This window comes from Tachysurus fulvidraco, chromosome 7, assembly GCF_022655615.1.
Source record: "Tachysurus fulvidraco isolate hzauxx_2018 chromosome 7, HZAU_PFXX_2.0, whole genome shotgun sequence".
Taxonomy (NCBI): domain Eukaryota; kingdom Metazoa; phylum Chordata; class Actinopteri; order Siluriformes; family Bagridae; genus Tachysurus; species Tachysurus fulvidraco.
In genome coordinates, this window is record NC_062524.1 from 13,247,259 (window position 1) to 13,260,974 (window position 13,716).

The 13,716-nt window shown below is 46.9% G+C and overlaps 1 protein-coding gene across 3 annotated transcripts in view; it reads right to left on the bottom strand.

Moving 5' to 3' along the window:
- Window positions 1–344: 344 nt before the first annotated feature.
- Window positions 345–13,716, bottom strand: part of tbc1d5 (TBC1 domain family, member 5) — a 26,552-nt gene continuing 13,180 nt past the window's right edge. For 2 of the 3 annotated variants that reach the window (XM_027157427.2, XM_027157425.2), the window contains exons 7-23: window positions 10,691–10,765; window positions 10,543–10,610; window positions 9,974–10,076; window positions 9,779–9,867; window positions 9,589–9,639; window positions 9,426–9,495; window positions 9,161–9,333; window positions 6,541–6,683; window positions 5,319–5,425; window positions 4,641–4,726; window positions 4,043–4,314; window positions 3,864–3,926; window positions 2,587–2,795; window positions 2,165–2,261; window positions 2,001–2,080; window positions 1,583–1,858; window positions 345–1,384 (exon numbers count right to left, since the gene is read on the bottom strand). In XM_027157427.2, the coding sequence (XP_027013228.1) occupies window positions 1,157–1,384; window positions 1,583–1,858; window positions 2,001–2,080; window positions 2,165–2,261; window positions 2,587–2,795; window positions 3,864–3,926; window positions 4,043–4,314; window positions 4,641–4,726; window positions 5,319–5,425; window positions 6,541–6,683; window positions 9,161–9,333; window positions 9,426–9,495; window positions 9,589–9,639; window positions 9,779–9,867; window positions 9,974–10,076; window positions 10,543–10,610; window positions 10,691–10,765 (2,190 nt within the window). In that variant the 3' untranslated portion in view covers window positions 345–1,156. The remainder of the gene's footprint in view (window positions 1,385–1,582; window positions 1,859–2,000; window positions 2,081–2,164; window positions 2,262–2,586; window positions 2,796–3,863; window positions 3,927–4,042; window positions 4,315–4,640; window positions 4,727–5,318; window positions 5,426–6,540; window positions 6,684–9,160; window positions 9,334–9,425; window positions 9,496–9,588; window positions 9,640–9,778; window positions 9,868–9,973; window positions 10,077–10,542; window positions 10,611–10,690; window positions 10,766–13,716) is intronic. The other variant, XM_027157430.2, reaches the window with a different exon arrangement.

A 13,716-nucleotide genomic window follows, 5' to 3' on the forward strand; every position in this document is an offset into this window, starting at 1 on the left:
GTGTCACACAGCAAAAAGAATAATATACATTTAGGCTTAAACGAGTGAATAATAAATGCTTTACTTCACTAAAATACAGTTGTGTTGCACTGATCCAGCTATAAACACCTGGATTAAACACCTTCAGTAGATCTTATGACACCAAACTGATTTTAATATCAGTTCGTACAGAGCTGTGGATGAGCGAGTGAGAAAGCAGGTTCAGGATGGAGGAAAGCTTCAGGTTCACCACAAACCACCTTTGGAAAACGTGACGAGGTCCTCGGTTCCACAACGAGACCCTATAGAATAAAGATCTGGGACAAAAACTGGAGTCAAATGAATGAAAGAGATCTCCGCAGACAGAGACGACAAGTAGGCGCAAGAGCCTTTTTATTCTTCTGGAATTAATATCATTCCAGCATCCCACACGTGCAATGCTATACAGCTACCAGGATGGCTGAAAGAACTTAAACAAAAGATGTGAAAAAAAAGGTACAGTTCACATATCAAGGATTAAAAAAAAAGATGGAAAACATAATTTAGCCAAATCTTACATCGCAATCTATTTATTAAAATGACTTAGAAAAACGCGTTGGAACAGAAGAACGGCACAGACACGTAAACAGACATGTATCGAGGCACTGGATAATAACAATCAATGTTAAAGAGAAAGCAAGGTTATTTATCCCATGTTGATTTCATTTCCCCTTTGTGGCTTACTTAAGACACGAGGTGTGTGTGCCGCTGCTCTCTTCTTTATCATGGTCATTATTCCGACACAGAAAAAGAGCAAGAGAGGTTTGAGTACTGATAAAGCCTGGGGGTTACACAGGAGGCTATGTGGAGGAGTCTGTGAGTGGGTTAGATGCACTTTTATGCAGTGGTATATGTATTCGTCAAATAAACCGTGTTTACGTATGCTTTAGGGTCAATTACAGTAACTACTGTAGGTAGCTAATGTGCAAACTAAAGGTCACAGGTTACAGGTGTACAGACAGATCTTTAGAATACAGGCCCAGGTTCTGACCAATAGGAGATGAAATGTGGTCTGGGTTTAAAAGGAGTAAGGATTCCATAAGCCCAAGTTCACAAGTGAAATAGTCCATCAGAATACTTCTTATCCTTTTTGAGGGATTCAAAGGATCAATGTTAGACAAACTAATTAATTTTATGGTTAAAAGTCAGCAGGGTTGACAATGGTAAAATCAGAATCCTTGCTGTTAGTGCTGCCCTCTTCTGGGCTGGATGATCCAGAGGTGGTTCCCATGAGAGGGTCCTGAAAGTCTGCCCTGCCAAAACCCTGCTGCTGCTTGAAGGGTGGAGCAATCTCGCCTTCCGCCGGATGAAGATCTCCATCCTGTGAGATCATGATGTAGTCATCCCAGTTCCTCCTCTTGGCAGTCTGGGGTGAAAGAGACGGGACATTTTGAAAGAGTCACATGACCAATAAATAGAAAAATTAATGCTAAAAATACTACTTAATCTTACATTTATGAAGCACTTCTTCTATTCAGGCAATTTTGAATTGAAGTCAAGGCAATTTTGTGTGTGTGTGTGTGTGTGTGTGTGTGTGTGAGCTACATGTGTAATCCTCTCTAACCTGTGGTTCTGTGGTATGTGCCCCCTCACTTGGCATTGTTGTCTTTTCCCGTGTTGTCATTTCTTTCTCTTGCACAGAGAGATGTCTGAAGTGCAGTTGAGGGCTTGGCTGAACCATTTCAGTATCTGTATTGGCTGTAGTTGAGGATCCATCCTCTTGAACCATGTCCTGGCCTGTAGAGCAGTAGTGATCATCTGCTATTGTAATCTCCTCGTTCTCCTCAGCCTCCAGCTGACTTTGATTAAAGCGCAGTGCTCCCTTTAAGATGTCCTTAATCTGCAGAAAGGCAAAATGAGGGTTTGTGTGTCTGTGTGAAACCTTCAGCAGGAGTTCATGTGTCATACAAGGAAGTCCAAAGCAGGACTCCAATGGGTTTGTATACCGATGATGTTGATGTGTATGGTGAATCAGGACAAACCTGCTTAAGTCCAGCAAGTGATACCAGCACCTCATCCTCCTTTTGCAGATGCTCCTGCAGGATCACGTCCTGAATCTTGCCTGTTTTTCATGTGAAAATACAAGGTGTTATTTTCAATGGCGTACCTGGGACATGATATTCTGAAGGTAGCCTGTTGGACTCACCGATGTGCACATTCATCATCTTGGCACAGTATTTGCTCATGGCCTCCAGATCATTGATCTGGCCCTGAAGTAAAGACACTTGGGCCTCCAACTCTTCCTGGAGACATTTATAATAAACAAATGTCACACATTTAGTTGCTCAAAGATTTAATAAGGATGATATCATGATACGCAACTGAGGCAGCACCAAAAATGTGTATGACTGAAAACTTTTTTTTTTTTGGTTTACTGATTCATCACATGATCTACTTAGTAGTTCTGAATAAGCCTTACTCCAATGTCTGGTAAAACTGTATCATGTTTAAACATCTCCTGAATTTACCATCACTGTTTATTAAAAGATATTGACACAATGTGGTGGATGAAAGGAGCATGGAGAAGAACTCAGAAAGGCTGAGAGGGTAACAAACACAGTGGCTCACCAGGTCCTTTTTGCCTATGGATTTGCTGTGAGAACGTGAACGACTGATGTTGAAAAACAAATCTTTCTTCGTGGCTGAGAGAGGTGGTGATGATGTGCTTGACTCCCGCCCCTTGGAGGCAGGAAGTGGAGGGGACAACATGGCCTGGTCCCTCCCGCCTGACAGACTCTCAACACTTGGTGAGGAGCTCACAGTCCTGGATGTTTGACCTGAAATATGAGCAGCAGGGGAAAAAAGTATATTAATACAAATGAGGGGAAACTAATTAAGTAAGAAATCAGATCATAGAGGGAAACTGTGGTAGATGACATGATAAGTACAATAAATGACCAATGGAATGTGGACATTTCACCAGCATGCACTATGAGGTTCTTCCCTGGACTGTTATCACAATGATGGAAGAACACTGTTGTAGAAAATGTCTCTGTATCCAGTAGCATAAGTTTCTTGAAAACACCATCAACAACCTGTCGCACAAACGTCTCAACTGATTTGAAACCGTTTACCAACATGTTGTTGTTGTTCCAACTGGTTGTTCTTGTTAACTGCAGACCAATGTGTCTCAACGTGATTTTCCAAAGAAAAATTTGTCAGCAGATCTTTAAAAAAAAAAAAAGTAAATAAATAAATAAATAAAAAAGATGCTACAAAATAATATCCATCTATTTGGATATCCCAGGCAGCACTGCTAGGACAATAGAGAGGAAAATGTAAGCTTCATGACACAAAACTCAGAGTAATAGCAGGAAGAGGACTGGAGACGCTTACAGTCACTCCAAAGGACCTACAGGGTTCATTGTCTCTGAGACTGGACAGAACCTGAACGATATCATACACATGGTCTGTATGGGACGATGCCTAAGAAGAAAGCATCTTGTGGGGATGCTGTTCCTCAAGTGGAAACTGGACGGCTTGTTTAAATTCAAGGACAGATATAATAGAGAGAAAATACAGGGAGGAGCAAACAAGAGAACCTTCTTCAGTCTGCTAAAAAAATAAAGTAAAAGCTCAGGGTTTTGCAGACACCTTTCAGTTAGACAACAGTCTCAAACACAAGGACTAAAGCAATGCAGGAGTAGAAATTTAGAAATGATGGCAATCATAATATAATTTATTATTAGCTGATATCGTATAACTTGACTTGTTTGATTCGATTTAAATGCAGTTCACACTTGTATACGTAGACATGCAATACAGTGATATGTGCAAACACTACACGCTACACACTAGTGTACAGTATCAAGGACACACAACACAGTAGCTAAGAGAACAGTTACCTGGCAGGTCAGATAGTATCTGGTTGGGAAGAGAGATCTGAGATACTCCAGGAGATCCTACATCTAAGAGATATGGGAAATAAGGCGACTGTTCACACTGCAGTTACACTAAAATCCAGAGGTTTACTCGCTAAAACGTGTGTGTGTGTGTGTGTTGATCTGTAAGTGTGTATTGTCACCTTTACTAAGATGCACAGGCATGCTCTCGGATTTCAGCAGGCGCTGTTGCGCCACATTCATTTGTGTGCGAGACGACACGACGTTGGGTGTTTGCTCAGCTAAAGCCCGAGCTGGCTGAAGTTGTGGAGATGGAGAAGACAACACTTCACTGTAGACTGCTGAGACACCACTGGTGCCACCACCCATGGGGGCAATAAGCTTCCTGCCAAAGCTAAGCAGAGAGCTGGAGACCTTATTGATGTTGAGGGGAGCCACTTTGGTGCTGCCAGACCTGGGGAGTGTGTGGGTGGGTGGGTGGGTGGGGCAGAGAGAGAGAGAGAGAGAGAGAGAGACGGAGAGAAGGGGAAAGACAGAGAGTGAGAGCGGGATGGTGAGACAGAGAGCGGGGAGGGGGAGAGAGGGAGGGGGCAAGAGAGAGAGAGCAAGACAGAGAGAGAGATAGAGAGGGAGCGGGAGGGAGAGTGAAAGAGCGCAATAAATAACAGCCATTGGAAGGTAAAGTTAGCAATAGAGTGCAGCATTAAACATTAAACCCACATTATTTACAATAATCCAACTGTCATTTCTTGAACATAAAACCCACAATCACAAACCCACCGTGATCTGTCCACCAAATCAGTGCCGTGGTTTTTATAGTAGTCAAGGTTCTGTTGGAACTGATAGTTGACGGGCCTTGGGTTATTCTGTAAGTAAAAACAAATAGTATACTCACATGTCATGGTAAAGCAAGCAGGGATGCAAACGAGTGAAACCCTTCTGTATTCAGTAAGAATTTCCTTTCTAGCACTTAACCATAAACTTACTGCCAGGAAAGTTTACCTCAAGCAGCAATCAATAAAATACTCAAAGCTACAGATAATGATTGTCATGGTCCTTAAAAAATAAAACAGAAAATCCTTTCACAAAGTAGCATGGCACATACATGTGTGTATGAGAAGGAGTGTTTGTATGAGAGCGAGAGTGTGTGTGTATAAGAGAGAGAGAGAGAGTGTGTGTGTCAGAGAGAGAGAGAGAGTGTGTGTCTGTGTGTATAAGAGAGAGAGAGAGAGAGAGAGAGAGAGAGAGGGAGGGAGAGAGTGTGTGTGTGTGTGACTGTGTGTCTGACTGTGTGTGTCTCTGTGTGTGCGTGTACACTGATACATTTGGGTCTCTCAGGAACAGCGCTTTGTGCAGTAGAGCATGAATGTCTCCTACAGGTGGGTAGTGCATAAGGAGGTGTGTGTGTGTGTGTGTGTGTGTGTGTGTGTGTGTGTCTGAGTGTGTGTACACTGATACCTTTGGGTCTCTCAGGAACAGCGCTTTGTGCAGTAGAGCATGAATGTCTCCAACAGGTGGGTAGTGCATAAGGAGGCCGAGACATGTCTGGAAGCTGCTGGCAATCACTGTACAGGAATTAGGGAACACAGCAGAAACATATTAAACCTCTTCAAACATTAAATGAACAGGAAATGGCACACACATATATATGTCCCTTATGTGGGTGAGGACACGACCACACACATACGCTCACCGGCCACTTTATTAGGCACACCTTACTAGTACCGGGATGGACCCCCTTTTGCCTTCAGAACTACCTTAATCCTTCGTGGCATAGATTCAACAAGGTACTGGAAACATTCCTCAGAGATTTTGGTCCATATTGACATGATAGCATCACGCAGTTGCTGCAGATTTGTCGGCTGCACATCCATGATGCAAATCTCCCGTTCCACCACATCCCAAAGGTGCTCTATTGGATTGAGATCTGGTGACTGTGGAGGCCATTTGGGTACAGTGAACTCATTGTCATGTTCAAGAATCAAGTCTGAGATGATTCGCGCTTTATGACATGGCGTGTTATCCTGCCAGAAGTAGCCATCAGAAGATGGGTACACTGTGGTCATAAAATGGTCAGCAACAATACTCAGGTAGGCTGTGGCGTTGACATGATGCTCAACCAGCCTGAACCATTGATACAAGTCAGGATAGATCCATGCTTTCATGTTGTTGACACCAAATTCTGAAAGGCATTTGCACCCACAGAACTGCTGCTCATTGGATATTTTCTCTTTTTTGGACCATTCTCTGTAAACCCTAGATATGGTTGTGCTTGAAAATTCCAGTAGATCTGGCACCAACAACAATGCCACGTTCAAAGTCACCTTTCTTCCCCATTCTGACGCTCGGTTTGAACTGCAGCAGATCGTCTTGACCATGTCTACATGCCTAAATGCATTGAGTTGCTGCCATGTGATTGGCTGATTAGAACTTTGCGTTAACAAGCAGTTGGATAGGTGTACTTAATAAAGTGGGTGAGGACACCACCACGGTACAGCTGTGATGTTTGTAATATTTAAACCTGAGTAATTCAGCTGGAAGACACAACCATCTCAGTGTAACTGCTCCTGTACTATTTATACTGATTACTGCTTTAGATTGTTTAAAGTCATTTACAGTCATTTCAATGTCAACGTCATTCAAAATGTGTCAGAAACAAAGGGACAAGCAGAAAACTCACATGCGTCTCTGATGTAAAGCAGCATGGCTACAAACACATAATCCACCAGATCCAGTGTGATGCTGTCTGCTAACAGTGAGTCCCACACCACCAGCAGGTCCTGCAGAGAGAACTCCCTGCCAAATAACAGGCGGACCCAGCGACTGGAACACGCAGAGAAACACGCAGAGAAACACACAGTCACACACAGTCACACACAGAGACACACAGAGACACACAGAGACACAGACAGTGACACACACAAACACACAGTCACACACAGAGACACAGTCACACACAGAGACACAGTCACACACAGAGACACAGTCACACACAGAGACACAGTCACACACAGAGACACAGTCACACACAGAGACACAGTCACACACAGAGACACAGTCACACACACACACACACACACAGACAGACACAGACACAGACACACACAGAGACACACACAGAGACACACACAGAGAGACACACAGAGAGACACACAGAGAGACACACACACACAGACAGACACACACACAGACAGACACACACACAGACAGACACACACACAGACAGACACAGACACACACACAGACACACACAGAGACACACACAGAGACACACACAGAGAGACACACACACACACAGACAGACACATACACAGACAGACACACACACAGACAGACACACACACAGACAGACACGGACACACACACATAGAGACAGAAACAGACACACACACATAGAGACAGACACACACACCCACAGAGACAGACACACACACCCACAGAGACAGACACACACACCCACAGAGACAGACACACACACCCACAGAGACAGACACACACACCCACAGAGACAGACACACACACCCACAGAGACAGACACACACACCCACAGAGACAGACACACACACCCACAGAGACAGACACACACACCCACAGAGACAGACACACACACCCACAGAGACAGACACACACACCCACAGAGACAGACACGCACACCCACAGAGACAGACACGCACACCCACAGAGACAGACACGCACGCCCACAGAGACAGACACGCACGCCCACAGAGACAGACACGCACGCCCACAGAGACAGACACGCACGCCCACAGAGACAGACACGCACGCCCACAGAGACAGACACGCACGCCCACAGAGACAGACACGCACGCCCACAGAGACAGACACGCACGCACACAGAGACAGACACGCACGCACACAGAGACAGACACGCACGCACACAGAGACAGACACGCACGCACACAGAGACAGACACGCACGCACACAGAGACAGACACGCACGCACACAGAGACAGACACACACACAGAGACAGACACACACAGAGACAGACACACACAGAGACAGACACACACACAGAGACAGACACACAGAAAGACAGACAGACACATACACAGAAAAAGACAGACACACACACAGAGACACACACGCACAGACAAGCAGAGACACACAGAGAAAGACACACAGAGAGAGACACACAGAGAGAGACACGCACACAGAGACACGCACACAGAGACACACACACAGAGACACACACACAGAGACACACAGAGACAGACACACACAGACACACACACAGTCACAGACACACACAGAGACAGACACACAGAAAGACAGACAGACACATACACAGAAAAAGACAGACACACACACAGAGACACACACGCACAGACAAGCAGAGACACAGAGAGAGAGACACACAGAGAGAGACACACAGAGAAACACACACAGACAGACACACACAGTCAGTTGCTAATATTGACATCATGAGGATCATGGGTTTATCCTTAGATCTGATTGACATTTCTCATGTGATCTGACTCCTTATGCTGTTATTATCAATTACTAAAATGTGTTTATACATTGATATCAGCAACATAATTAATGTTTATTTTACTTTTACTCATGTTGAAAATTAGAACAATAATTTACACAACCCAGACTTCCTCCTGTGGTGAATCGTTATTCCATAAAATACAAAATGATCGCCACATAATGAGGGTCATTTCCCAGAAACCCAAATAAACTCACTTCATTTCAATATTTTTGTTCAATATTTGTTATTTAGTCATTTAGTTTTCTGTTCTGGGGGGCACGGTGGCTTAGTGGGTAGCACGTTCGCCTCACACCTCCAGGGTTGGGGTTCGATTCCCGCCTCCGCCTTGTGTGTGCGGAGTTTGCATGTTCTCCCCGTGCCTCGGTGGTTTCCTCCGGGTACTCCGGTTTCTTCCCCCAGTCCAAAGACATGCATGGTAGGTTAATTGGCATCTCTGGAAAAATTGTCCGTAGTGTGTGAATGCGTGAGTGAATGAGAGTGTGTGTGTGCCCTGCGATGGGTTGGCACTCCGTCCAGGGTGTATCCTGCCTTGATGCCCAATGACGCCTGAGATAGGCACAGGCTCCCCGTGACCCGAGGTAGTTCGGATAAAAGCGGTAGAAAATGAGTGAGTGAGTTTTCTGTTCTCTATTAACACCTCATGCCATGTATATATGTGCAGATAAATGCTGGTGGGTTGGTATGGCAACAGCTTCATACTCCAGAATAATCTTTAGACTGACTAAATGACTACAATAAGATTACTGGCTCCTTTAATCCTTACTGTGGTGCATTTTTCCGACTCACATGCCGTATATCTGAGGCGCGATCTCCAGGCGGTTCAGGTGCATGTACAGTTCAATATCATGCTTTTTTACCAGCTGGTCTTGAATTCGGTTTACTTTGGTCACGACGGCCACAGACGGGCCGCTGTCCTGGGGTCGGGCGAAGGGAATACTGGTCAGCATCTCTTCCTTTCCCTGCAACATCAACACAACGTTCACACAGCATCAATACAACACAACAGGTATGACAAGATGGGTGAGGAAACGAAAGCACCGCTGGGACAAACCTTGCGCACCTCCCGCTCAAAACTGGAGAACCAGGGTTCCGCTGTCTCCATGAGCTGTGAGAACATTGCGCTGTGAATAATGCAGAATGAAAGCGTGATTCTTTACAGTGCTTAACAGTCAGAGATGGAGGCGTCATAATACAAACTCAACACGGTCACTCACTATGCGTCATGCTCATGAAACTTCGGATCCAGCAACACTTTCATCTCCTCACTGTAAAACACATTAATGAGTAATTAATTAAAAAACTGCATGACTTGTAAAGGAAGATCTCGTAACATTAACACTAAGGAGTGCCGAGTGCTGGAGTTTAAAGGAGCGGGTGCTGTATGACGCGGTGGGCGGGCCTAACCTGGGTGTGCCAGCCTCACTCGCATGCTGAAACGTCTGATGATCAGAGTGTAGCACAAACACTAACGGAGCCAACAACTCGTGCATACCCTAGAGAGATAGAGACAAAATACTGATTTATGTGGAGGTTACAGATGCAGTGAGGGTACGGGATTAGACCCGATGCTGCAGGAGCACCATGTGTGTATCAGAGCACCTGTTTATAGAGTAACTGCTCATTTTCTCGTGCATAGCAGAAGAGAATATCCGTCAGTTTGGTCCGAACACCCTCCTCTTGGAAAAAACGCATTTCTGGAAACCTGGGCAGACACAAAGCCTCAGAAATGATCTGCTGCACAAAACAAACCTGTTGGTGAAATATCACGTGTTTTATGTGTTTCTACAATCTGCTTCTTCTGTAAAGTTTAGGCTCAATATTTTAGCTTTATTCCAGTTTCCAGAAGAACTACATCGCTTTATGGTGACTGGACCATCACACTTCAGGAACAACCAGCTGGAGCATGTAAATGAAAATGATGGAACTAGCTGGTTGAGATCCTGATTCAGTTCTCTCTCAAACCTGCTCTGTACTGTCCAGGATTTATTTAAATAAACAACAATAAAATCCCTCGGCTGGTATGAAAGCTCTGTGGTCACGTAAACCACCGAATGTTCTTCTCTACTGTATTATTTCTTGAGGCTGGAGCATCTTTATAAAAGGTTCATTTGCAAGGTCTCACAGTCCATGAGCTGGTGTGAGGGAGATGTATTGGCTCACACACTTACGTTCTAAGCACATCTTGCTTGATCATTCCCCGCAACTCTTTATCCTGGAAGAATTTGTTCCACAAACTCTGTAAAGATGTAAAATGAACATGGAGTGAAATCAGAATGGCTTCCGTTAGTGACAATCTCAGCTAGAACTGTAGCTTACCCCCTCATCCTGAGACAGCGGGTTGTTCACCACCAGGTCCTGCTGACCTGCAGCTTTGCGTGGGTTTGTGATGTGCTGGAAGCAAGGAAACGTTTTACAACTTAAGTACCATGAATGATCCTGTGTGTGAACTTGTGTACACACGCACGCACTCAAGCGCGCGCACACTCTCACACACACACAAACACACACTCACACTTACTTACACACACACACACACACACACACTCACACACACTCACTCGCGCACACACTCACTCGCGCGCACACTCACTCGCGCACACACTCACTCGCGCACACACTCACTCGCGCACACACTCACTCGCGCGCACACTCACTCGCGCGCACACTCACACACACTTATACACACACACACTTACTCACACACACACACACACACACAGTAACACACACACACACAGCAACACACACACACACAGCAACACACACACACACAGTAACACACACACACACAGTAACTCTCACGCACATGTACTCTCGCACACATTAACTCTCACACACACACACGTACTCTCACACACACACACGTACTCTCACACACACACACGTACTCTCACACACACACACGTACTCTCACACACACACACGCACGTACTCTCACACACACACACGTACTCACACACACGCACACACTCACACGCACACACGCACTCACACACGCACTCACACGTACTCACACACGTACTCACACACGTACTCACACACGTACTCACACACGTACTCACACACACACGTACTCTCACACGTACTCACACGTACTCACACGTACGTACACGTACACGCACGCACTCACACAGTCACACACGTACACGCACGTACACACTCGCGCACTCTCACTCGCGCACTCTCGCTCACTCGCGCGCTCTCGCTCACTCGCGCGCTCTCGCTCACTCGCGCGCTCTCGCTCACTCGCGCGCTCTCGCTCACTCGCTCACTCGCGCGCTCTCGCTCACTCGCTCACTCGCGCGCTCTCGCTCACTCGCCCGCTCTCGCTCACTCGCGCGCCGCTCTCGCTCACTCGCGCGCCGCTCTCGCTCACTCGCGCGCCGCTCTCGCTCACTCGCGCGCTCACGCTCACTCGCGTGCTCACGCTCACTCGGGCGCACGCTCACTCGGGCGCACGCTCACTCGGGCGCACTCTCACTCACGCGCACACACACACTCACGCAGCACACACACACTCACGCAGCACACACACACACACGCAGCACACACACACACACGCAGCACACACACACACACACTCACGCAGCAAACACACTCACGCACACACACACACACACTATCACGCACCCAGTCTCACACACACACACACACACACACAGTCTCACACACACACACACACACACACACACACACACACACACACACACACACACACACACACAGTCTCACACACACACACACACACACACACACACACAGTCTCACACACACACACACACAGTCTCACACACACACACACACACACAGTCTCACACACACACACACAGTCTCACACACAGTCTCACACACACACACACACAGTCTCACACACAGTCTCACACACACACACACACACAGTCTCACACACACACACACACACAGTCTCACACACACACACACACACAGTCTCACACACACACACAAACACAGTCTCACACACACACACAAACACAGTCTCACACACACACACAAACACAGTCTCTCGCACGCAGTCTCTCGCACGCAGTCTCTCGCACGCAGTCTCTCGCACGCAGTCTCTCGCACGCAGTCTCTCGCACGCACACAGTCTCGCACGCGCACAGTCTCGCACGCACACAGTCTCGCACGCACACAGTCTCGCACGCGCACAGTCTCGCACACGCACAGTCTCGCGCACGCACACAGTCTCGCGCACGCACACAGTCTCGCGCACGCACACAGTCTCTCGCACGCACACAGTCTCTCGCACGCACACAGTCTCTCGCACGCACACAGTCTCTCGCACGCACACAGTCTCTCGCACGCACACAGTCTCTCGCACGCACACACAGTCTCTCGCACGCACACACAGTCTCACACACACACACACAGTCTCACACACACACACACAGTCTCACACACACACATACAGTCTCACACACGCACACACAGTCTCACACACACACACACAGTCTCACACACACACATACAGTCTCACACACACACACACACAGTCTCACACACACACACACACACACAGTCTCACACACACACACACACACACAGTCTCACACACAGTCTCACACACACACACACACACAGTCTCACACACACACACACAGTCTCACACACACACACACAGTCTCACACACACACACACAGTCTCACACACACACGCGCACACACACGCACACACACTCACGCACACACACAGTCACGCACACACAGTCACGCACACACACACTCACGCACACACACACTCACGCACACACACACTCACGCACACACACACTCACGCACACACACACTCACGCACACACACACTCACGCACACACAGTCTCACACACACATATACACAGTCTCACACACACATATACACAGTCTCACACACACATATACACAGTCTCACACACACATACACAGTCTCACACACACATACACAGTCTCACACACACATACACAGTCTCACACACACATACACAGTCTCACACACACACATACACAGTCTCACACACACACACACACAGTCTCACACACACACACACACACACACAGTCTCACACACACACACACACACACAGTCTCACACACAGTCTCACACACACACACACAGTCTCACACACAGTCTCACACACACACACACACACACACAGTCTCACACACACACACACACACAGTCTCACACACACACACACAGTCTCACACACACACACACACAGTCTCACACACACACACACACACAGTCTCACACACACACACACACACAGTCTCACACACACACACACACACAGTCTCACACACACACACACACACAGTCTCACACACACACACACACAGTCTC